Genomic DNA, 26,638 nt, shown 5'->3' on the forward strand with positions numbered 1-26,638 from the left:
ACAGCAGCACTTTGTCCTGGTTCATTTCAGTCAAAGTAAAAACTGTTAATGTCTAACTAATGGCCAAGAAAATACCATGCTTCTATGTCAGGTTTGCCTCATCCCCTAAAATAAAATGCTTGGTGCACTATTTATGTGAACAATTGTCCATCTTGTTTATTGGGAAGTTGCAGGCAGATTCTGTGTACTTTGTATTTTGGAAGCTTGTCTCAGAAAGTTGCTAATCATGTTTGTGGTCACAGAAAAGCTTCTGGCCTTACTCTGGAAACATGGGATTTGTTTAGATAGAGAATTTTGCCAGCAGTATGAAAATGAGCTGGTCGAATAGCTCCCTGCCTGACAGAAGATCTTTAAACATCCTCCTTCTCCTTTGTGTTAGTTCTCTTCTACTACAATGCAGCCTTTCTGTGAACTCATGTAACTGATGGAACCACTAAAAATTGAATGGTTTAGTGGTTTCAAGCTTCGAATGGTATGTTTTGGTGTTTCTTTTTATGTTCAACTTGTGTCTGAAAGGGGCAGACAGCTGCTGAGGTATGAAGTGAGCCTACAGGAATGCGTGTTGGGTTGAGAGGTCTTGCTTCTCCTTTCTTCTGTCTGATTGAAAGTTCTGCAAGTGTACTGCAGCTGCTGTTGTACTCAGGCTGCTGTCAGTTCCCAATTAGAAAACATTTAAAAGACCTTCAGGCGAGCCATTATGGGGGACCCATAATTCTTCTGAGAGGTACTGTGTCAGGCTCCTTTGTAGGCATCATATAGGGGTCCTCAGGACTGACTCCAGTGTTTCACCAGGCCTCCCTGTGGGCTCTTTGTTGCTTGGAAAAGAGCAGCTTCAGTTAAACTAAACTGAATTCATTTTATAAGGAAGACTAAATTTAAGCACTTTTAGTTAAAAATAATTCTGAATAATATGCCTATATACTTTGAATGTGGCTCTGCAAAATCTAAGTCAGGTGAGCTTTCATCAGTTCCTCTGTAGTCAACTCTTGGTCTGTCCAAGTATTTTATGTTCATAAGGACCTCTGCAGAGTATTTGATTTCTTGCTGAAGTTGGGTCTGGCTTCAAAACTGGCTTAAGTTTTGCAGTCTATTCTGCAGTAGATTGCACAGTGCCCTTGGTCAGTGCTGAGAAGCTCCCATGGTGTAAACCTTTTCTGAGCTCTGCTCCATCTGTTCTTGCTCTGGAATATTTTAGAGCTGGTTTGGGAGCTGTACCATTCTCTAGTTTTGCCTCACATGACCCCTTATCTTCTTGACTTCATGTCAGGCCACCACCATTGTACAAGGTGGTGGCATACCATATGCTGCTGACCAGTGCATGACGCTTTGCTGTTGGTGATGGTCCTTCTTCATCTATGGTGCATAAAGACAGCAACATTAAAAGAAATGTGCAGTAGATAGAACTTGTGCTCTAGATGGCAAGATCTTTTTTCTTTTGTAAATGCTGTGATCTTGGAGCAAGAAATAATTCCAAAAATACAGCCCTGGGCTTTGGCCAGACAAAATTGTAGCTGTATCTTGAAATACTATGCAGTGGCTTGGCTTGGTCCACCTTTGTGACTTTCAGAAACAACTTGGTAAGTTAAGAAACAAGGTGCCAAATGTTCTTTGGCCTTTCTGTATGGAACCTTTACCAGGTGGTTCAAATCACCTTTAGGGTTGTTCAGAATGTTTTGGGCTAGTGCAGTCTAGCATCCTTCCTCTGTTTGGAGGTGTTGCCGAGGTGAGGGGAAAATCTCCCTCTTCACTTTGTTTGGAACTTCTGTCTACACCTCTGTCCGTCAGCCACTGCTGATGTCAGCAGCTGCTGTGAACACAAGGCAGAAATTCTAGAGGACTGTGCTTCTTCAGAAACCTGATGCCCACCTGAACTTTGCTGAGGAGATGCCATATCTGGTCTTGCATTCTTTCCTGTTGCATAGGTCATTGGTCTAAGTATCCCTTATTAAACACACATCCCCAGAGAAGCAGATGGTTAAACCGCGAGTGCTGCAGATTGCTATCAAACAAGTCAGCAGAGGATCCTGAAACAGTTCAGGATACCAAATCGCATGCAAGCTTTAGGGAAGGTCTGGCTTACCTCTCCAGAGCCTTGGAGGGACTTAAACAGTGATGGGCAAGACCTCTGCCTTTGACAGGCAGAGGAAGCAAGTGACTTTCAAATATGTACTTAACTAACTGCTGAGCATGACTTGAGAAGTCTCTAAGGCATGGGTGTCATTTTTTTTGCCTGGGCCACACGGAGTAAAGAGGAATTGTCCTGGGCTAAATTTACATGTTACTCCAAAAGTAATGCATCCGATTTATTTCCATGGAAATTCAATAAATACAAGGAGCACAATAACACTATTTGATAACGCAAAATCTCAGCTACTAAAACTTTTTCAACAGTCACCAACATTATCTGTGCATTTCACCAGCGATAAACAAGAGCCTGCCTGCTGCACTCATAAAATTCTTCACCAGCAGAGGTGACCCACTGAAACGCACCACCCACTGCCTCACTGTGCTCACATTCACTGTTTGGTCTGCATAAACATTCAGCAAGTGCTGATGAATGTCAATGGGTGCCATTTTGTCAGTTGCACACTGTTACTGCATCCGTGCTCCATGTCAGACACCATTCTGTCAGACTGTTGCCATCTGTCACACAGCAGTAACACGGGATGGGATGTTGGTGGGAAGGTCCAACCTCTGCTGCCATACCACCAATGATCTGCCTCTGACATTGTGGGCCAACATGAAATAGGAGACATTACTTTCAGAGCAGACCTTGTAAAATATACAATATTGTTAATATATAAATAACGAAGAATTTTAAGATATTTCTTAAACCCTTAAAAAAGAGAGAGAGAGGAACAAAACCATAAAAGTAGAGGGATATTTGACCATGTTTTTATGAAGCTGTTGCATCAGTCAAATTTGATGGCAGGGACTGCGGTTCTTAGTGAGCTCTCAAAATGTTCAGTAGAGACTTTTAAGGAAATTTTACCCTTCCTGTGCTTCATCCTTGCAAGTTTCTGTTCACAAATTTACATACAGCCAAAAAGCAATGGCACTGAATAAAGTGTGATTGTGAGGTGAGGGATGTTTCTCTCTGGTAAGAGAGGGAATGTGAAAATCTGGTAAAGAGGCACAATGAGATTTTCGAGTTGAATGTCTCATTGCAACTTTATACATTCTGTTTGAAAATCTGCAGGTAATGTATGTGTATCAACTGAAAATGGAGTCACAAACATAAATAGTTGAATTTTTTGGCAGTCCTGAGTCCTATTCACAAACACTTTTATCAAAACTGAAAGCACAGCTGCATATTCTTCACTGTTCAGAGCCCTGTGCTTAGCCAGTGTATCACAGTGCATACAATTAATTGCCATCTCTTGAGTCAGCACTGCTCTCCCCGTGCCCTGCTTTCAGTCCATGCAGTGGTAGTAGCACACCAGTAGCTTGGTTGATGTTGAGCAATGGCTGCATGTCTGGCGCCGCTCCGCTGTGCAGAGCCACCTCCATGATGGCACAGGGCAGGGGTTGGGCCACACTGCCAGCTGTGCTGGGTATTATGCAGCCTGTGTGCTGTGGGTTGGGCATGCCTGCTTAAAGCCATATAGTGCATACAGCTTGGATGTCAGTCTGCTTTAGTTTGCATTGTAATCTGAGTAGTTTACAGTAGTTCTTCATATAGCAACTCATACTATCCTGAGCTTGCCTCTGGAATGTGATTATATGAGAATATTGTAAATACATTGACAGATAACATTGGTAAAACAACTATGTTTGGTTTGCAGAATGATTTGAAACAGATATTACCTAGCGGTGAGAACTGAAAAACATTTTTCTTTGCCTGATAGAGCGGGTTTTTAGGTTTCTAATACAACCATACTTCTAGACTTGAAATAGTGCTTGGGCTCATTTTTTCTCAATGTTTTTATAGTTCTGGAGCCTCACAACTGAGTAGCCTGGGACATATACAGAATAAAATTACAGTATGTGCAACAAATGATTCCTATCAGATGACCAAAGAGCGCATGACCCAAGCAGAAGAGGAGTTACGCAATCGAAGTGCAAAGGTTATTAAGCCTGGTGGACCATATTTAGGTATGGTTGTATTTCCTTTTCTACTAGATTTCTGTAAGTTTTCAAATTCAGTAATTGGTCCTTTCATCATACTGTTAGCAGAGTTTATGTGTTCAGAAGACTCAGTTTTAGGTGGCTCACTATCATGCTGCAGATTTAAAATCTGTTGCTGCATTAAAGGTTGGCATTATTTTTCCTCTGGAAAGCCTACTAGCTCTTCCTTCCTTATTCCCATATTGCTTGGCTGGTAAAATTTTTGACCATTGAGGTGCAGGGTTTTAACTTCCCCCACACATGCCTTCTCTGTTTTAGTAACTAATATCTTGGTTCTGTAACAACCCTTTAGAATACTGTGCTAAACCAATTCTTGTAATATTAATTAGAAAAATAATAACAAAAAGGGCATCTCTTACACAAATTCAAATACTTGCTTTGAAAAAATGTGCTTTTCATACATGTTAATCAGATTTTGTTTATGCCTTTATCACGAATGAGCTATTGCTAATCCAAAACCGTATTTTTTCCATAAAAAATACTCAAGTAAAATTACTCTGTCATCTGCACGTGGATTTCATCATTTTGCACAGAACAAAACGTTCAGGTGACACCACATCATTAAACCATCTTGAGTACTGTTTCTCCAAGGAGTGTGAAGATGATAGGAGATAAGAATCCTGGTGAGCACGCAGATATGTGGCTGGACATGTCAGCAAACTAGACAGGCTACATCAACCTCTGTGCAGAAAAAGTCAATATGTGCTGGGCTTTGTCCCTATGCTGACACAGATACCCCTGCCATGGCAAGCAATGCTCCTGTGTCTCCTCTGTCTGCAGAACCTTCTTAGAATTGCAAAATGAAGAGTAAGCTTCCTCTGTTATGGGTGTAGGGCTGGGAATAGGTTAATACTGGGACTGTGACGTGTGCTGTCCAGGCTGCAAGGTGAGATGTCTCGTGTCACTGCATTCTGCAACAACTTCTGCTTGGAGGAGCTCCACTTTATGTGGATATCATCTGTGTTCTTCATGGTGGTTGCTTAAACAGGCTCCAGCTGAATGTTTTTAAGCTAAATAAATGGGGCCTGAAGATGAGCAGCAGAAGAATGATGGTGTTTAGGGATGCCTCTCTTTCAGACTGGTACTGGCAGAGATAATGTAGGACAGGGTTAAACTGCCGTGGAGACATGTAGAGTGGCTTTCAGCATGATTCATACAGCACAGACTGGGAGCCAGGGTTGTCACCCATGGTAATATGTGGTTATGTTTTCGGTTGATTTTTTCGAAGTGATTCAGAGGCATAACTTAAGTTGTTTGCTTGAATGCCACATATGTTATCTGTTGTGCCAGGGATGCGTATCTAAATTGCGTTTACCTTGTCATAACATATCAAATGCATTAATACACAACTGGCAAGTTCAAACTGCTCAAGAAGCATAGTCATGTGTCTTTTTGTGGTTAGGCTTGTTCTTGAAAACCAGAAAAGCAAAACCTGGAGATAGAGGGATTATAGAGATTTGGCCTTCCCTGCAAAATGGCAATATATTTTTGCTGTTCCTGGGAACAGCAGTATATAAACACAACTGTTCTCTTTCCTGTGACTACAGAAACTTCCTGAATTCCAAGCATGGCTGTTGGAAGAGAGGTATAGCTTTGGTTCTTATGACACATACTCACTAGCCTCCTTCATGTACCAAACATGAATTTTTAGCATCTGAAAAATGCCTAGATTGTCTCACATCCATTAAATTTTATGGAATGTTGCTAGAGTTTGGCTTGCTTGTTTGTTTGTTTTCCGTTCTGTAGCAGATGCTAGTTTAAAGCAGAGTGGAGAAATTGAGGGCTTTTCCTGGGAAACCCAAGTTATTGGTTGACTGCTGTTGCTTTAACACTCTGGATTCACTGTTTGCAAGCAATTGCATTGTTCTTCCAGTTGAAAAATATGTGTTTTTGTAGAGTTTGATCCAAAATGCTCTGCAGGCTTTCTTTTAAAACTTCTTTGTAATGGTTCCAAGAACAGTTTGATTTTTTTGTGTAGTTCCTGCCAAACTTGATGCCTTGTATATGGCCATATGTAATAGGAAGGGAGAACTTTTATTTTTCAAATGAGTAGGTCAGGCAATGAACATCAGGTTGGTAATCTCTTCAAGCAGCAGTGCTGTTATTTGTTTAGGCTTGGTCTCCCTTGGCATTAATGATGAGCACTTTAATTATATAGGAAGCCTTTTCTTCAGACTGTATTGTTCCAAAAATAATCTGATTTCTTTCATTCAGTGCTTAAGTTCATAAACTGGAAAAATAATAAAATCAGCACCTATACAAATATACCAGTGAGGTCTTCCTAACAATGTAAATGATTTACCTGATTTTTATTGTATTGAATAATTTCTTAATTTCTTAATTTCTGCCTTAATGCATCCTTATTCTATATTACCAGTGTATCTTAAAATGCTAACCAAATCTAGTTCTTGCAGATTATCTGGCCTAGTAAACTCGTTAAAATCAAATTCCTTGTCTTCTTTCAAATTCCCACCTAAGTTCTTTTTTTTTTTTTTAACCCTTAATTTAGGAAAAAGAATACAGATAAGAAAAGCACCACAAAGCATTCCAGATCCTGTACCTGAAAGGAAGAGGTCAACACCCATAAACCCAGCAAATACAATACGGAAGACTTATGCAAACAATGCTGTTTCTCAGCGACCATACAGAGACAGAGTGATTCACTTACTGGCATTGAAGGCCTACAAGAAACCAGAGTTACTTGCTCGTTTGCAGAGAGATGGTGTCAACCTGAAGGACAGGAATTCCCTTACAGCTATCCTGCAGCAGGTGAGATCATGATTGCCAGCATTTTTTTACTCCTGCTATTCTTTTAGTCATAATTTTGGGATGCGTTACTCCCATATTGAAGTGAGAAAATAATAAACACCTTAAATAATCCTCTCACCATTTAAGTGTTTCAACTGACTTTACGCACGTGCTTCAGAATACAAATCAAAGTGAGGGAAGGAAAGATTAAAAGATATGTGGAGGGTAGTTTTGTTTTGTTGGGATGGCAGTCAGCAATTAATTATTTTTAGCTTTGTTGCTCCTAATGCCTTTTTTTTTTTTTTTTCTTCTGTTGAAAAAGAAACTGCTGAACTATGTAATTAAGAGAACCTGACCATGCTTTCTCTCAATTGCTTGTTATAGCTCTTCTCAGTACTTAACATTTCTTGCTCTGGATTTATGTGGAGCAAAGTCCAGTAATGAACTAAGTTATTATTTCACATGCGTGTAGTTGGTGGCCTGTATGTGGTCAGTGCCTGCTCTTGGGATCAGACAGGACTGTAATTCAGTGGAGGGAGTCTTAGCAAACAGTAAACGAGAAAGACAGTGGTCTCTGTTGGTGGAAAAAAGCTTCATTGCTATCATATGGACTTTGTCCTTGTCTTTCTTGCAGGCTTTTTCCCTGTGTGCTGGCTTGTCCAGTGCCCTGCTGAGTTTTCGCACTGCATTTCTGTATCATATTCGTCAAAATCACCTGTAGGCCTATAGCATGATGTAGATGAGACTTCTAAGCACTGTATTATAGTGTGTCACATACTGCTACTTTTTTAACAATATAGTTCTGATAAGGCTCCTTAAGACAGCATATGATGTTTTTAATACTACCAGTTCCCATAGACTGATGACTGTACTGTGTATGTAAAGTGGGAGCATTTCCTGTGTATTTAGAATAGTTTTGAAAACTACTACAGTGAGTAAGTCAATGTTTATGCAGTTTTTGTTGATTCTGCGCTGAATTTTAAGCAGTGTTTGTTCAAATATGTTTTGTTTAGTTTGCCCAGAACAATGACAGGTTGTTGCTTTTTTTTTCCTTTTTTTTTTTTTTTTTTTTTTAACCTCAAAGATATGCAATTTAAAGAGCTATGTTCTTACAAATGAATTTAATCTTCTTCTAATTAATTTTGTATTTTAAGTTTCAGAAGCTTGGCTTATTAGAGTAAGAAAACGTATGACAATCGTTTCCTTTTCCATTATTTTTGGCAATGCTTAGAGACTGTCTTGGAGTCTATTTCTACTATATGGTATGAATTGTGTAAAGGTATCAGTTTGCATTCAGAAATCAGTAAGTTAGCAGCACTACCACCATAGAAAGCCTTGTCAACATTTTTCTTACCTTCATTATTAGTTTTCTAAAAATGAAATAAATAAAGTATGATTAACCCACATTCATATTTAAATCTCCTTAAATGCTCCTTCTTTGAGCATCAGCATTCAAACCTTTTGATAGCAAACATCACAGGTAATCAAAGCAGCACAAAGTGGTGGTGGTGTGTGCAAAGTGACTGAGCATTTGTATGAAGCAAATGAACACTGATACTGTTTTTCTTTTGAGATTTTCTTGGAAAGTTTGAGCAGGTATCAGAGTAGGAAGCTTGAAACGGTGCTTTAGGTGTTACCAGTGATGAGATTTTGCTGGAGATAACTTGAATTTTTTGAGTATAATCTGTTTTATTGTTAAAAAAGACACAAAAAAAAAATAGCAAACTTGTTTTCAGTTCATAGCATCTTACTACAGTCAGCTCTCTGCCTGCAAGAGGAAGAATGCATCTGTACATCACTCTGTTAGCTCTAGTCTTGATTCCTAAATAGATCTTGATAAGTATTACCACAGTTACCTTTTTTCCACCTGTAAACAGTCCATGTGGCTTAAAACTAATGGAATGGATAAAAACATTATTCATACTAAAAGAATAAGTGTATTTCTCATTATCAAGTAATCCTTTTCATTAGGAAGGTATAGTTTCTTGTGGTGCAGTCACTTGAGAAAGAAAATTGAATCTATTTAAAAGACAGGTGATGGCAAATAAAGCTGCTCTTGCTCCTTCTGAAGTCGTTGACGTGGTGACAGAAGCATTTTCCAAGGACTGTTGTGCTCTGCAATCACAGTGCTGCTCTGTCAAATGCAGGGATTGCTGGTGTCACCCTGAAGTGGAGCAACTCAGGTCTCTCCACATACTTCATTATGGCATAGCTGTATTTAAAGACAGAGATGTGATACAGAGCAAAGATTTTACGAATACAGTTCATAGAAGCCTGCAGTTTTGGGGGGATTTTTTACATCCAAATTTGAGCACATCTCTGAGGATCAGCACACATTATATGAGAACTACTTTGACCTTCAGCTCTAAAAACTGGTGCTTGATTTTGTTTATATTGTTGATTTAGCTGTACATTACTACTGTGGTTTACATTTGGGTATCATTATTATTATTTTTCCCTTTTGTAAATGTCTAGGTGGCCAACTTGAATCCCAAGGATAATTCTTTTACTTTAAAGGAATTTTTATTTAAGGACATTCAGAAAGACTGGCCTGGATACAATGAAGCTGATAAACAGACATTGGAGTTAATACTTTCTAGGTAAGTTTAGTTCTCTCATGTGGGTATCGAACATTTTGACTTCTTGGGTTGACCTGAGTAAAGAGGAATTGTCGTGGGCCACATATAATACATATAATATAGTTAATGTATGCTAGTAACAAAACTTCTTTTTTTTTCTTTAATTTTTTTTTTTTTTTAATTAAAACTTTTAAAAAGTGGGCAACAAAAACAAAACAGGTTGGTCACATGCTCTGGGAGAAAGAAAACAACAGTTTTAGAAACTACGTGTTTTGCCAATAATGAAAGGACTATGACATGGATACTTTTGCCTTGTAACCTGAAATGTGGGTAATCCTTACAGAAAAGTAAATCCATCTCAGAGTACCACCAGCACCAGTCATTTGGGATCTCCTGTAACTTCTAGTAAAGATGCTACATCAGCTTCTTCCCAGGTATTTTGTCACTTTTTAAATTTATAACATACTAAGTTTCAACTTGCTTTTATATTGGAATAAAAGCTGTAATGCAGATCACTCGTATTATCTTTGCCATTTGAAAAATGGAAGCATTTATTTCCAGTTGCATGCTTTCTTTTTTTCTTTTTAAGATGGTTTTACTGTCAAAGACTTTAATGCTTAATGATAACATAACCTAAAAGCTTCCATGTTTAGTCTTCCATGTTTCAGAATGTTTATTAAAATCTCCAGAAAGATATATATATACCAGTTCCTGTGTATGTGCCGTCTTGTAAATATGTCCAGATTGGTCGGAGACTAGCACCTATCTATGAACAGCACATCGATCTTGCAGGAGCTAGCTGCTAGCCTCTGTAGAGGCTAAACTTGTTGGTTGCCCATTATTATCAAGTACTTTTTGATTAAAATCTTAGAGCTGTTTTGCATTGCCCCATGATTTGTTTATCTTGGTGTGTAGGAAGGCATTCTGAAAACTGTAAATGTGCATATACTTACATATATATATTCTATGATATGATTGCATGTGTTCAAGATTAGTTGTGGTGTGGTAGTTAAAATGCATCAAAGATGCACAAACATAATTATGTTGCTGTTTTGATATAATGCTTAGAAAAATCTAGAATAAGCAGAAATTACAGTTGCAGTCTGCTATGTGGAGGTTTATATTTTTTCTTGCTGCCATTGTTGAACACCCATTATGATGCAGGGTGAAAGGGAGGTGTGGCTCAGTGGGTCCAGGCTTCACCCAGCCTTTTCAAACTTAAGGTATGTTCCTATCAGTAAAAAAGCACAATATAAACTCTTCAGAAGTGGCTTAAGAAAATTCATGTGAAATCCTTCCCTTTAAGGAGAAGTATGACACTTCTTTGAAAATATTTATCCATAAATGCAACTGAAACTCAAAGAAATTTGAGCACACCAGAGCTTGTGCGTAATGATAAATGGTAAAGTACTTGAAGTCTCATACTGCTGAAATATTTGAGTGTAAAAAGTGGAGGAAAGGCACACCTATTCCTCTTATTTTTTTCCAGTCAAACAGCAACACTGTGTGTTCTGTGGACTTCTGTGTGTTACAACTAGATGTCACAGAACTGTGCCCAGTGCTCAGTTTATGAGTGCTGCCACGTGTAAGTAATCAACATAAGCACAGCAGGCTTGTTGAGGAAGGCATGAACCTGTGTTTGAGCTGGAGAAATAGCTGCAGTGGCAGCTGCACTAGAACAGTTTTTTCGACCTGTTCCTTGTCATCTCTTCTTTAGGTGATAGATCTATGTTCAATAGCTGCCTGTTCTTAGATGTGTTTCATTCAACTGAATGATACTAATCCATTTTATTTTGCAGAAACGGCCCATGGATTTCAAGTTCACTGATCCCCTGATGAACAAGAAGCCGAGGATCTCCCACCTCACCAGTCGAGTCCCACCATCCTTGAGCGGGCACTCACCTCCCCACAAAAAGAAGGCAGCCCCTGCCACTGCAGCACCCAACCCACCTTCTTTGCCTGCTGCCCACCCGCCTGCCTCCAATCCGCCCCAGACTGCCAGCTCCATCTCCCCCAGCACACCTGAGGGGTGTGGGACGCAAGATCTGCCTGTAGATAGCATCAGCCAAAGCAGCAGCAGTGTCCTCAAGCACCAGCAAGTAAAATATACCTCTCGGACTCCTTTGGAAGCCCCAGCACCTGCCGCTGGTAAATTGGAACATCCCACATTTTCAGGTGAGGAGGATGTGTTGTACAAAAAGTCCATGAAGAAGCCCAAAAAGCATAAGGAGAAGGACCAAATAAAAAGCCAGGACACTACAAGTGAGCAGAAAGATGAAGGACTATTTGAAAGTAAAACGGACCTTAGAAAAGAAGAGCCTGCCGCTATGAAAAGACCCTCTGGTTTGGAGTCAGATGAAGGTATTAATATGCTGCTTCTCTTAACTATTGCATGAATGGGCCTTCTGAAAAGATGATAGAAAAACAATGACTAGAAACATTAGAAGTCTACTTTTGCCCTTGCTGTATTTTAAGTTCCTTACCATTGTCCCTACTTTATGATAATGAAGAATTAGGAAATAGTTCTTTTTCTCCTCTCATTACATTTTAGTTACCATTTTCTTCTTGAAAAAAGAAAAAATAAAATAAACAAAACCCACCAAACAACTTAGATCTGAGACTGAACTTGTTATGCTAGAGTCTTATCTAAAATTAGGTACATTTTTAAGAATTCTCACGGAAATATTCCATGGGTGCATATTGAAAAGTAACTCTTTAATAGGAAAAGCTAGATGCTAGAAAAACAAATGTAATGGATTTACTTTTTTATTTGACTTCCATTAAGTGACAGTTCATTTAAGTTTACTGCACGTTTTTTGATCAACAAGTATAAAAGCCTGCACACTAATAACACAGAATTAGGAAAGTTTGACATACAGGTACTCTGTGGTAGTTTACCAAAGCATACAATTCAGACATAAATGCCTTTGATCATGTATTGCAATATAAGATTCATGGCAATCTGCATTTTCATGGAAAATCTAAAACCTACATAAACTGACATACAGTTTCCTTGAGTTTTAGTTTTAACAGTCCTGTAAGATCACCTCCATCTTAGCCACAGAACTCACTACTAAAGCAGGCTAGAAGTCAGGTTTGGCCTTTCGCTATCACAGCTTGAAGATGTGTTTAGAGCACTCAAGGTGCCCCTTTGAAGTATTCTTCTGCATGTAGAAAAAGTGCTCTGAGCTGGTCTTTTCCCCTGTTGTACTGCCTCATGTCCACATGTGGTGTAAGATTACCTTTAAAGTATTCATGTTTGATTTTATCAACACGTGAGCATCTTTCTCCATATTCCAGCAATATAACTCCGAATGGCTAGGGAAATAAAACTCTGTATTAACTCTGAAGTTGATCTCTACAGTTAAGCTTTTAAATGGGCTTGGCATTGTAAGCAAATATTGCTTGAGCTCTTGGAAGTGAAATGCTTCACAGTAAAGAAAGTAAAATTCTTCACAGAAGTAGTGTTTATTAACGACTGGTTGCATTTCTCTCAAATATTGTTCTAACTTCCGTACTACTTTTTTACTGTGCCTCCTGCTATACCTCATGATAATTTCAACACTGAATGTAATCAACTTCTGTAGAACAACATAAAATAACTGTTTTCCTTTGCTCAGGTGGCTTACAGATTTGTAAAAATGGCTGAGTGTTAGCAGAGATAATGTGCTTAGACAGTGGCAGTATAAGATGATCATTAACATTACAGAGTTTTTTTTTAGTTTTTTTTTTTTTTTAGCTTTCCAACAAACACCAAATTTAAAAAGGCAGGGGTTTGATAAGATACAAGAAAAAAACACTAATTCCAGTTCCAGCTTAATTTTCCTTAAGGAAGCTGTTCTTATTTACCAAAATGATAGATGGGTCTTCAAATATTTCTTTAAAAATGATTAGTGGGGGGTACTGTGATTTTATACTGCCATTGTAAGAGCAATTATAAGTGTAAATAACTTGGAAACTTGGCATAGCTACATTGATGAGGAACATCTCTTTGTTGCAGTTTATTGAAGTCTGAGTGCTAGTAACCCATATACAACAGCCTTGACTTTCCTGCCTAGAAGAGTACTGAAATTAAATCTAGCTTTGGATATCCAAAAAGGGCAGGGAAGGATAAAACTGTGTCATAAAATGAACTTCAACTTTCTATGCTATGTATTGCAGTCCTCTGGAACCTGAATGCCGGTATAAATCAAGCTACCTAGTTGTGCAGCTATTCAAGCTGTGTAACTTGAATTGCTGCGCAAATGCCACATTATGTCTTGAATTAATAAAAGTTGACCTCTGGTTAATGCTTTGGTCGTGCTGAACCTGAGAAATAAAATAGACATACACTCTTCTAAAACTGCAGTACTGTATACTGTGGAAAAGGTTGTGTGAGCCCTGTTAATGTACAGAGCTTGTTTGCAGTAATTGACTGTGAGAATAGAGCTCTGCAGGATTTTTTTCAAGCCCCTTAGATTCTTATTTGTTTGGCTATATTAAAAATCTGTTTATCACAAGTTTCAAAACTTCTGTTTTGTATAGGAGTTCAAAAAACATGCACTGCCTCTGCAGATTCTTCTTCAACAAGAAATGAACTACCAAACTACTTCAAGTGAGTAAAGCGATAATTTAAAAACTCTTGTCACTTATTGAAAAATCACCTGTAAAAAATCTAGTTTAGTTACAGAATTGTTATAGTTACAGAATTGTTATAGTTACCTAAATGTAGTGGGAGAATAACAACAAATTCATTTATAATGACAATTTCCTATAAAGAAACTTGCCATTACTATAAAATTACATCTTATGTTAACCAGTTGCCTTGTTTAAGTACCCTTAAGTTCTGAAATCTGAGCTTTGCCTTTAATTATTTCAAGGGAGAAAAAAATGTTAACAATTTTTAATATGCTTTGGTAAATTTAAAAATAAAAATAAAAATTAGTTTCATTCTTCTTGAATACCAAAATAAAAAGACATGTAGGTTTGTGTGCTGCTTTCTTTTTAGACAAAAGGAGAGCTGAATGCCATAATTGTAATAAGACAAGCATTAAGGAATTGAATTTGTAGTGGTGTAATAGCAGAATCAACATGTTGGTAAATGTTTGGTTTTGTGGTTGGTTTTTTTTGTTTGTTTGTTTGGTTGGGTTTTTTTTTGTTTGTTTGTTTGTTTTAAAATAATAAAATTAACTTTCAGTTAGAAAGATTATCCTTTACTCTGTAGGACAGAGAAATAGCTTCCACATATTTAAGGCAATGATGTGATGTGGGCAGACAGGGTAAGTCTTGTTTTGCAGAGCTACAGTTTCATGCTTGAAGTGTTGGGCTGTTCAAACCTGTGTTTAATTCCAAACCTTTCCTGGGTTAAAATTGATTCATTTCTTTGACCCCTGCTTCCCATGTAAGCTGAAGGCATTGATACTGAGCTTTCTAAGATGACTTGAAATCTTTTTTGCTCATAGAGAGGTATACAATCATTTTATGCGGTCTGATATTTCAGATGGGAGACTCTAAGCCTTGCTAAGAAGGGAAAAAGATAGTGTAAGATTTCATCAGGTTAAGTTCTGATTGGGTGTAAAAACTTCAGTGGAGAATTCTTTGTGAGTGGAGCAACCTTTCAAATAATTGTACAGATAATCTACCTGTTGGCTATAGCTTAATGGAAATAAGTTACATGGACCTGCTTCAGGCATCTGTCTTGTCTTGAGGAAAAGATTGAACCCTTGAGCAAACCTGCAGGTTGATCCAGCTTAAAGGATTTTGCTAGTTTGTTTTAGCTCCTCTTTCTGTCTCCAAGTACTACATAAATCATTAGCATAATACTAAAGTATGTTGAAAATAATTTCCTATCACAGATATTTAGTGAGTAAACCAGGAAGGGTGACCTCCTGGATCTGCTGGTTGAGAACAGAGAGAGGTGACTGTAGATAGCTGTCTTTGCCATAGCTATCATGAAATAGTTGACTTCATAATTTTTGGCATAAGGAAAAAAAGGTCAGCACTCTATTTTAAGAAAGCAAACCCGAAGCTACTCAGGCAGATAGTTAGCAGTGTCCTCTGGTAATTTGTTCTATGTCTTCATATGCTCTAGGTCTCTGTGAGTTCTCATCACTTTCCTACAATCACCTCTTGAGAGCCCATGATCACTGAATTCTGTTCTGCTACAAGGCAAGCAAGCAGGGCAGAAGACAGGCCTGTCTGAATAGGGAAGCCCTCATAGAATTAGGGCAGAGAACATACAATTTCAAGCAGCAGAGTCAGGATTTATGGAGAGAGTGCAGAGCTTCAGTCACATCTGCAGCAGGGAGAAAGCAGGAAAAGCAAAAGCTTGACTTGAATTGATGCTGGCCACTGTGGTGTTAGACAACAAAAAGGGCTTTTTCAAGTATGCCAACAGCAAAGGAGAGATCAAAGGGAAACACTGTACTGTTAGTTGATACAGGTGGTCACCAACAAAAGGGCTTAAGAAAAGGTGAAAGCATTTAATGCCCTTTTTGTCTCAGTATTTAATAATGCCAAATCTTTGTCTGCCTGATCTTCTGACATGGAGGACCATGACTGGAGGAGTTATGATTTGCCATCTATGGTCACCAGAATTGTACAGTAACAGTTGCAGCAACTCAGTGTTCATAATCCCATGGATCAGGTGAGATTAAACTCAAGAAGGACTTATGAACATTAGTGCTGCACTTCTCTCAACCATCTTCTGAAGACTGTGAGAGTCTGGGGAGGTCTCTGCTGACTAGTCTAATCTTGGAGACTAGCCAGCATTACAGTGATCTACAGAAAGAGCATAGGAGAAGAGCCAGGAAACTACAGACCTGTAAACCTAACCTCAGTCCCTGCAGAAGTTACAGAGAAGATTGTCCTGGGGGATACAGGAAGTCAGTTAATGGACAAAGCTGTTATCAGTTACAGTCAGTGTGGATTCATGAAGGGAAAATCCTGCCGTAATCATTTGATATCCTTCTGTGATAAGGTCACCTACTTAGTGAGTGAAGGGAAGGCAGTGGATGTAATCTTTCTATATCTCAAGTAAGGCCTTTGGAGCAACCCAACCGTGAGATAAACAGGTTCACCCTACGCTGGGTGATGAACTGTCTCAGCAGTAGAGCTCAGAAGGTGGTAGGGAATGGGGCTACAGTCATCAATGGCATGAAGTTCAACAAAGGAAAATACCAGGTTCCTCACCTTGTCTGGTACAGTCTTGGATACAAATGACAGGAGAGAAGCTCTGTGGGAAGGGACTTGGAGTTGCTGGTTGACAGCAAGTTCATTGTGAGCCAGCGGTGTGCCCTGGCATCCAGGAGGGCAACCTGCATTGTGGTGTGAATTAAAAACAGCAGACCAGACAGTCAAGAGTTGCTTTCCCCACTACTTTTAGCACGGGTGCAGCCTCACCGTATTACAGTTTGCAGTTTTAGCTCCACAATCTAGAAAGGATGTTAAGGTCCTCAGAAACATCCAGAGGAGGGCAACAAAGCTGCTAACAGGGTTGGAAGGCATATCTTGTGGGGAGAGACTGAGGGCAATTGGGTTGTCTGGTCCAGAGAAGGCCAGGAAGTAATGCCATTGCAACTCTCTGAAGATGGGAAGCAGGGGGAGGCACTGGGCTGTGTTCCTGGTATCTGACGAGAATGGCACAAACATGCCAAGGAAAGGTTCAGACTGGACGTTAGGAAAAATTTATTTACCAAGAGGCTGGTCAAACTCTGTAACAGGCTTCCCAGAGAGGTGGTGAATGCCCCATGTCTGACAGTGTTGGAGACATTTGGATAGTACTCAGAACAACATGCTCTAACTTTAAGTTAACCTTGTAGTGGTCAGGCAGTTGGACAAGATGATCTCTGAAGGTCCTTTCCAACTGAACTGTTTCACTCCATTTGTGTTTAAACATGACTAGTCTTATTACAACAGCAGTCCAGAGTCCACAGATCATCTTCCCTCATTGTCATTCCCAGCAGGGCTTCCAGCACAGGGCAGGCATATGTTAGTCTTTTGTTTATATCTCCACCTGACTTTGCCCTTCTCTGTAGCTGAAGTTCTGTCTCAAGAATCCTTTGGTGCTTTTGTCACAAAATTAGTTTGTTGCTCATAGCACATCCTGCTGAAGTGCTTGGGCACCTCTTGGTGTCTCTGGGTAGAGACACCAAGTTCCTAACCTTCGGAAGAATAGGTAGCACTGTCCTTGCAGAGGAGGTAAGGCAGGGCAGGGTTCAGCTGTTAACCATTCTATTGCTGCATCTGTTTGATACCATGATGTGTCTTCTGTATAAGATGGAATATGTATTTGTGTTTTGTACTAGAAAATACAAAGCTATAGTCTCGTATGAGCAACGCCAGAGTTATAAGAATGACTTCAATGCAGAGTATGAGGAATACAGGAGTTTGCATACTCGGATGGAGAGTATTACCAGAAAATTTATGAAGCTTGGGGAACATCGAAAGCAGCTTTCTCCAGGGTCCAAGGAATACCAGGTAAAGAAGAGTAAAACCATGAAGCCTGTCTTATTTCCATCTAATGTCCTACAAAATTCTGCATTTTCAGCATGGGCAGGTGCTTCAGTTTAGAAATCCACTAAATTACATCGATGTGTTTAAAGTGTCCAAGGGGGTGACCAAGTAACTAGTTGTATGTTATGTGTTACAAGACTGGCTGTAGTTTTACTGACCATCTCACACCATCCTGGTGAATTTGAGTACTGCTGCACTGATGAGAAAGGAGAAGAACCAAAGGACCATAATCCCCAGGCTTTGCTGACTTGCTGTTTCCCATTATTTAAAGGGGAAAAGCTAATTTTGTATATTTAAGAAGATGTACAGCCACAAACTTACTTGGCTTCTAACCATAAATTTTAGCAAAGAAGGGTATTACAAGCTTTGTATTCCAGCTTTCAAGCCTGGGATGACATTATTTGTACATTACTGGGATTTTTAAACTCTTTTTGTGTTCTGAGGATGTTTGGTAGCATCTATCTAGCTTTTGTAAGTTTTTGCACAGCTTGCAAATGTATTTGTGAGCACAGGGTGTATTTTAAAATCCCTGGTACTGCTCAATCAGACCGAGGAGAGAAGCTTCACTGAACTCACATACGTGGTCTGACCCTACATTGGCTAACTCTTGACTTCTGTGGCTTCACAAAGCCATGTAACAAGTCATTTAGCCTGTATTTGGAGACTCCACCCAAGCAAGCTCTCTGTGAAAGCAAGTATTTTACAGTGGCATGAATGACTTCACAAAGAGAATCTTCAAACGCATTTTCTTCCTGTTGCTTGTTTACAGATTTAATTGCAGAGCTGGGCTGTGTTCTGTGTTTGTCGGTCTGTGATTTTTTGTGACTCAGAAGAGTGATGACTCTTGGATAAGAAAATACCTTGAGTAAAACTTCTTAATGCTTTATTTGGTTGCATTTTCTAGTAATAACAAAATGTTCTTCATATTCTTCTCACATTTCATTTTTTAAAATATTTATTTATTTATTTATTTATTTATTTATTTATTTTTAAGATGCTTAATGAGGAAGTCCTAGAAGAGTATCGAAAGATAAAACAGGTATGTGTGGCACCAGGCTTGTGGGAGTTAGAAACTACTGGAACGGGCTTTTGGCTATTCTTAAGCAAAGGACATGTAAACTGGACTTCAGATATTTTCATGCCCTAATTTTCTTTTTATCTTTGCAGTCTAGTCCCAACTACTGTGAGGAGAAACGCAGATGTGAATATCTCTATAACAAGCTGTCTCACATTAAAAGACTTATATATGAATTTGACGAACAGCAATCAGAGTTACAGCACTAGTCTTCTGCTTGGACCAGCACATGTGAATGAATGGAAACTTATTTATTTAAAATTATAGATGAGTTGCTCTAAGATTCTATGAAGACTGAACTTTTGCATTACGAAAGTTTTTCAGTATTAGCTATACTTGAGTTGACTACTTCTGATGTTGTTGTTGTTTATATGCATATTTGAAGCTGCTTTCTCTGGTCCCTTTTTTTCTTCAAGACTTATGTTTGTCCATTTAAATCATTTTATCAGTAGGTGCTGGGACTCAGTACATCTACTGTGAAGTTGTGCACATTTTAAGAAAATAGTGTAGCGAACTGAAATACTTTTGGATAAATATAAGGCTATTTTTCTGACCTTTCTTGTTAATGCAAACTCTTTGCCTTAAATGGTAGAAGGTTTAGAAATTTGCACAAAAAAAAGGAAAAAAAAAAAAAACTAAACAAAAAAAAAACCAACAAACACACACACACACAAAAAAAAAAGAAAAAAAGAAAAAAAGAAAAAACACAAAACATTGTTTTGGAGGGTTAAAAAGGTGTTGTATATAAGTCTATATGCAGCCCGTCTTTGTTACTAGAGAAACTCATCACTGCAACTTAAACCCCCCATCGCAATGGTTGCCTTAAGGTGTTTGCTTGTGTGTATTTAGTGTAGTTAAATTATTAGCTACACTGCTTCCCGCCTTGCTGAAACACCTGGGAAGCACTACATGGCCTACCAGTGTCTGAAAGTGTGTGCCTGTTCTGTGTGTATGCAAAAATGTGTGGGTGTGAGCATGTATGATGAGGAGGGGAAAAAAAAACAAAACAAAGCTGCTACTCCAACTACTCTAAGTAGGCCAGACATCGCTCAGGTTAAAACAACTGACGAGTGTTGCTCTACATTTTTTTTTTTTTCCTATAAAATTGCTACTTCTATTGTGGAAGATGAGAGCATTTCCATTTCAATAGTTTGTCAGCTTTATTAATGTTGGTAAAATTGATACTTTACAAAAAAAAATAAATTAAACAGATATATAGTTTTGGGGCAAGATTATAAAACTAAACATGTAGGTTACCTATTTATATACTGCTATAAAGTATTTTTTGAAGAGAGTTATGCAAAGAAGCTATTGCCTACATGAAATGTATATTTAAAGATTTCTGTCCTGGGTGCCAGGAATATAACAAAGAACAGATGTATTTAACTATGAAATACTGTGATCACAAAACAGCACAAATACTCATTTCATGCAGTTTTTATTTTATTTTGATTTAGATCGCTTGCTTTGTCATGCGAAAACACGGGTTATCTGGTCAGAATAGAGCAAAATCTTAACTTTGTCTTATGTTTGTCTTTTCAAAATGCAGCCAATTGAAAAGGGAAGCACTATGTTTACAAATATGATTTTGGAATGTTTGCCAAAATAGTGGTAGTATCTCTGATACACTTTATCTCCAGCATTCAAAACAAAATAACACAAAAAAACTAATCCAAACTGTTGTCTATCACTGTAAACCAGAAAATGTTTGAAAATATGCATTCAAGTAAACGGGAATTTGAATTTTTGCCTTGAATCTGTGGATTTGGATATCTTGCAGTCATGAAGATGAAACAGCATGTTGCATGGCTTGCGTGACGTATTTGAGGCCAAGCTGACTCTGGATCCCGTGGCTTAACGTCCACATTTCAGATGGCAACATGATGGGTTGACCCCTTAACTGTAAGAGCAGCATTCATGTGGGCTCAAACACTTGAGGTACGCACACAGCAGTGCTTGTGCCTAAGTGCAGGAGCTGTTAACTGTGCTGTATCTGCATTGGATAACTGGATTTCAACCCAATTTTCAAGCAAGTGTCTTCTTAGATTAAAACAATGGGAAGCTTCTTATACTGGTATCTGTTTTGGCAGTGTAGAGCTCTTCAGCAAAACTGTTTGTACAGATCTGGCTTCAGCTGCCATTGTGACACATTCAGTGCTGGTATACAGCTGTCCAAATGTGTTGTTACTATTTGTTGTACTACCACTATGTAACTGAGATTAGTATAGTTAACAAATTTTTATCCTCCTTTTATGTGAAAAGATTGACTTGTATTTGCATGCATCTTCTGGTTTACTACCTGTGTATCTGTTGCAGCTGGAGGTTAATGCTACTTGAGAGGTCCACCACTGTGCATCATGAGATCTGACAAGCTACTGTAAAGACCTTAATTGAAGGTTTTGCTCATTTGCATCAAGCATTTCTTAAGCCTTGCAAGTATACCAAACAGCCTATGTAAATTTACGGCACTATTTTGCAATACGTATCTCTCGTTGCCCTTGACCTGCCAGTCCTGTTTGGCAGATGTGGAAGAACCCACTGATTCTAGGCCTGTGACTTTATTGCCCTGCCCCATACAAGTGTCCTGCTTGCTTAGATGAGTAGGCACTGCAGATGGCGGCATGCTGGCTGGGGATACACTACAACAGGTCTGGAGCAAATGACTGATGTAGAGGAGCAGATGCTCCTTCTCCTGAAAGGAAGCTGGATCTCACTGTGGTTTCAAACAACACCGAGACGTGAGGGGGCATCAGCCCTCTCCAGCTATCTGGAAATAAAAATCACAAGTTATGAGGACTGGTTTCCCATCTTGTTATGGTTTGTAGGGGGAAAACTATGCCCAAAGAAAACTTTTTTGAAATATCAGCTGTGCTCAAAACCATCACAGGAAGCAGATCACTGCTGACTGCTTCCAAGTCTTCATTTGATCTTGTCACTTATTAAAATAAAAATATTCGAAAGCGTTTTGTAAAACATGTACGTAAGTATTGGAAGCAAAGTTGCTTCAATGAGTTTTAAACAAGTTGGGTTAAAGTATTGATATTGTAACCTTGTTCATTTGTTAGCTTTCCTTAAATAGTGTTGTTACAACCAGTCTTTCTGGATAGGTTAATGTTGATTCACGTGAAGACTTATGGATACTTTAAACTACAATTCTTCTCAGAAGTTTTGCTCTACTCCGTGTACCTGAAGGGAAAGGGACATGGCCAGCAGTTCCATAACCACCTTCTGGGGAAGAATATGGAATTGTTTAAGGGAGGGCCACGTCTGGGAAACGTGAAGGCTTACAGCAGGGCTGTGACTTCCCCCTTCTGATTCAGAGAGTATTGTAAAACTTCTTTCAGTTGTTTCCATGCAAACTGTATTAAAACTCTGTGTGTGAAACATCTTGGGGCATTCTGTCGATGAACACTTAAGCTGTTGTTACCCTTCTCTTCTGCATCAACTTGAGTTCAATAAAATGTTCTCTTTGCAACCCTGAGGTGTGCAGCTGTCCTTGTCTGCAGGTGGCACTGCTGGGGGGTGTGGGCAGGGTAGGGAAGGAGCACCATTCACAGAACAAGGTCCTACCCTTCTGACCCTGAGGTTCGTGTCTGCTTCTGTTTTACATTCACAGTGAAGAGCTCTGGCAAAGCACTGATACTGAGCACAGTCAGGTGTTTGGGAAGCTGGTGAAGGTCATGGGGCTTTCCCCAGCCAATGTATGTGCAAGGAGTAGGGGAGGAAGTGGCAGTACTCTCAAGACTCTCACTAATTGTGTGAGCTAACTGTGGCATTTTCTGTGATAGAACGTGCTTGTCTGTTGGTCGGTACAAGACAGCTGCATCACTTTGAACAGCTAATTGTTGGTTGCAAAACAGCCATAGACGAAAGTTTTACAAGCTGGTATCCTTATTTTGCTTAGTGTTTCATTGCACTCTTAAACTTTTTCTTAGGGTGTGAAAAATTCCACGTATTTGATAGCCATGTGCATTTCTAGATGTCATTCAGGCCTAAATTCCTCAATGCCAAACCAAAACCGAAGTCATACATATGACACTGCTGAAACCAGAAACTCTTTTTGGAACCCTAAAACTGAAACACTTCTGAGGCTTTCACTTTTAAATACTGTTCGCCCAGTGAGTTATATTTGCTGTGTCTAAAATCTTACAACTGGTGGCACATATAGATGCAGTCATCAAACCATCTACTACTACCGCTACTGTACAGTAAGCACAAGATGGCCTCAGGTAACCCTAGGTGATGATTAATCTTTTCCATTGCCCAAAACAAAATGCCAGCTGTTGCCACCACTGTCTGCAGATGCTGGATGCTGTTTTACTTTATGATTTCTAAATATCCATTGAACTCTTACTGCAGCAAATTGCTTTCTGTTGCTTTTTTTTTTTTTTTTTTTTTTTTTGGTCACAACACAGTCAAAATTTCACCACACAAGCTTTTAAGAAAGTGAGTGGGTTCTCACAGATTTACAGTAGTGACAGCAGGGATAAGATAAAGCAAGCAGGACTCTTGATCAAAATGCTGCTCATTCCCATTGCACTGAATAAGGCTGACAGTCAGTGACAAATGCAGAGAGGTTATGTTCATAAAGCTCCTCCAGGTCTGAGGGGCAGCTTAATCACAGGATGAGATGGGCAGAATGGGGAGCTGGAGGAAGCCGCAAATTTGTCATTTGACAGAGAGGGACCATAGTGCCTCAGAGGTACAAGAGGAAGGTTGATCCTAGAATATCTTGCAGTGCTGTAAGTAGCAAATAAAGATAGTGCTGAAAAATGTGGAGCAGTACACATGGAGTTAGCCTTTCAACCTTATTTTAGCTTTGATAACAGAATGATAGTGTGATGTGTGGGAACAACAGCAGTGTTCCAGAGCACAAATGTTAAGTGCTTTCCCCATGAAAGCCACTTCCCAGCTATCGGGCAGAAAAGGGCCATGGCTTCATCCTGAAGGGTATTTTTTGACTAGAAGGATCTGCATGCATCCCAGGTCAGCATCACCACACTGCATGAGCAGCTGATGCTCATGCCTCACTCACCAGTGCCATGCTACTGCACTCAGTCAAGGAGCTGGTGGTAGCAGCACCTGCTCTCCTTCTGCACATGTCCATTTGCTCATGTCAGCCATGGTATAAAAATAAGGACAATACATAAGGTTCTGGTAGAGAAACAACAGAGTGTAGGATGCTGACCTCCAAATCCCTGAGAACCTGGAGTAAAACAACACTCTGTAAAGTGTTCCCAGACACAGAGTGCACAGAACAGACTACCTGTCAGATCCAGCCAAACTTGTCAGGGAAAGAAGAACATCAAGGGGCACCCAGGCCTGGACATCTAAGAAGGTGTTTATCTGGTTAAGGAATTCTACTGATGACAGTCTAGGACACTGCCCTTCTCATTCTCTTCTCACAAAACCTTGCCCTAGAGGGCAATCAGACCCAGGCTGACTCACCCTCCCTTTCTTGAGAAATCTTTAAGTAGGTTGCATGAAGAACATCCAAGGCACTGACAATAATGGGACAGAGGGTGAGAAATGTTGAGGTAGAAGAGGAAGTTAAGCAGCTACTTCCATGTTAGGGAGTTGGCATGACATATGGAGGGATCAGCAAATGTCAGCAAAGGAGCTGGAACCAAACTGAAGTAGTGGCTAGACATCTTCACATCTTGAGTCTAGTCTTCCTGAAACAGCCAGTTGGACTGGCAAGCACTGTAGGCAAACAGACTGATTTCTAAATAGAAGATTTACTACCTCAGCAACTGTCAGTCAACATCTTCCACAAAGTTTCTCCAGATTATGTGCAAAGATGTACATATATATAATCAGTCCTTCTATGGCAGTTGCCTATGAGCAGGATATCAGAAGAGCCTTCCAGAAGCACAGCAAATTTTCTTCAGTTTCTGCAAATAGCTGTTAAAAATAAAGAGGAATTTTCTTTGGCCATTACTTCTTATTTTAAATAACCAACTTTTCTAATGGGGGAAAGAAAAAAGGGAGGGGGGTTGTAAGGGAAGGGAAGGGAAGGGAAGGGAAGGGAAGGGAAGGGAAGGGAAGGGAAGGGAAGGGAAGGGAAGGGAAGGGAAGGGAAGGGAAGGGAAGGGAAGGGAAGGGAAGGGAAGGGAAGGGAAGGGAAGGGAAGGGAAGGGAAGGGAAGGGAAGGGAAGGGAAGGGAAGGGAAGGGAAGGGAAGGGAAGGGAAGGGAAGGGAAGGGAAGGGAAGGGAAGGGAAGGGAAGGGAAGGGAAGGGAAGGGAAGGGAAGGTTTTGCTGCACCACTGGAAGATTGGATTGTTCACTGATCTTGTGACGACGCCGGTAGAAGAATTAACTGAGGACTGGAATTAAAAGTTATGGTAGTGATGAAGCTTACAAAGCCATGTTCTTACACAGTGAATTTTCTTAGGCTGACAAGAGTATGCCTTGTCTATCAGGCCTTCAGATAAAATACTCAGGAAGCAAACCAAAACCACCAGATCTTTCTGGTCAGCACTTGAAGATCTCCAAGACCCCATTCACAGAGGAAACAAGTGTGCTCAGGACTGAGGTATGGATGGAAGAACAATGCTGGAGCATAGAAACACATTCCTCAAACCACGTACCAAAAGCCAGCAGCCATGAGCAGTGTGCCAACCTGACCCTTGTCAGAAAAGGCTGATTTATATAAACACCTTGGAGAGGCTCCAGGCTGCACCTGACATGCACCAACTCTCCTGGTGATCACATTTTTCTAAGCAAGTGCAGATAAGCTGTTTTTTCCTGTGACCTTGGTAGCTTGGAGAGGGACTTGCAGAGCTGTGTTCATGCTGTTTCCAATAGTGACCATTGCTCTGATTCCCTTCTGGTCTTCTAATAGGGGGAACTGCCGTGAGAAATAATCTCATAAGCTACTGCAAGAGTCACAAGGATACACATAACATAGAAAGCAACAGAATTGTGTGACAGAGAGACGGAGACCTGATTTTGTTTGAATTTGATCCTCTACATCACCAACTAATTAAGGAAAACTTGAAACTGGGTTTTTCTTCTCTAAAATTTCAAAGCAAATAGAGTGATTTTCTACCTAAGTAGAATCTCTCTGCATCTTTCAGATGTTTATTTTATATTAATTCAATGAATTCCCACAGCAGTGCTGAGAACAAAGCATTAATGATTAAATTTTAGCCATTATAAAGCAAGGAACTCATGTGAGTATGTAACATTAGATGAAGGATTTCTGTGAAATGGCAGCAAGTTAAAGTCTTTGACAAGTCAATATTGACCACCACCGAGGTGAGCAATGAAAGGTAAACACTGAGCACAGCAAGAGGCAGTGCCTCAGCTAGAACAAGCCAACAATCTCACATCTCCCTGGAGTTTTTGTCCCAGCAGGGTGTCAGGCTGCTGACATGCAGCAAAACCTCTCCCAAGAACCATCCATCCCTAGCCCTGCTGCCTGTGAAACTGCCATGGAGCAAATGGACCTTCTCCTATTAGATCTTTATTTTAGCTTTTCAGGGTGGTGATGCTTTGTTTTGCTGTGGGTTTTGTTTGTTTGTTTTTTAATTCTGGGGTGTTGTTGTTGTTGTTGTGAGTAGGTAGTGGGAGCAATAACCCACAGACTTCTCAATCATCTCTATGCAAGAT

The 26,638-nt window shown here is 39.6% G+C and overlaps 1 protein-coding gene across 5 annotated transcripts in view; it reads left to right on the top strand.

The window, feature by feature from the left end:
- Positions 1-22,498, top strand: part of ELL2 (elongation factor for RNA polymerase II 2) — a 48,465-nt gene extending 25,967 nt beyond the window's left edge. For 2 of the 5 annotated variants that reach the window (XM_015849706.3, XM_085528433.1), the window contains exons 4-12: positions 3,932-4,095; positions 6,638-6,897; positions 9,352-9,476; positions 9,799-9,889; positions 11,255-11,816; positions 13,980-14,049; positions 17,741-17,912; positions 18,943-18,987; positions 19,116-22,498. In XM_015849706.3, the coding sequence (XP_015705192.2) occupies positions 3,932-4,095; positions 6,638-6,897; positions 9,352-9,476; positions 9,799-9,889; positions 11,255-11,816; positions 13,980-14,049; positions 17,741-17,912; positions 18,943-18,987; positions 19,116-19,232 (1,606 nt within the window). In that variant the 3' untranslated portion in view covers positions 19,233-22,498. The other 3 variants (XM_085528432.1, XM_085528434.1, XM_085528435.1) reach the window with 3 other exon arrangements.
- The last annotated feature ends 4,140 nt before the right edge of the window (positions 22,499-26,638 follow it).

The sequence above is a fragment of the Coturnix japonica genome, chromosome Z (genome assembly GCF_054131305.1).
Source record: "Coturnix japonica strain WE chromosome Z, WE-NBRP24, whole genome shotgun sequence".
Lineage (NCBI taxonomy): Eukaryota > Metazoa > Chordata > Aves > Galliformes > Phasianidae > Coturnix > Coturnix japonica.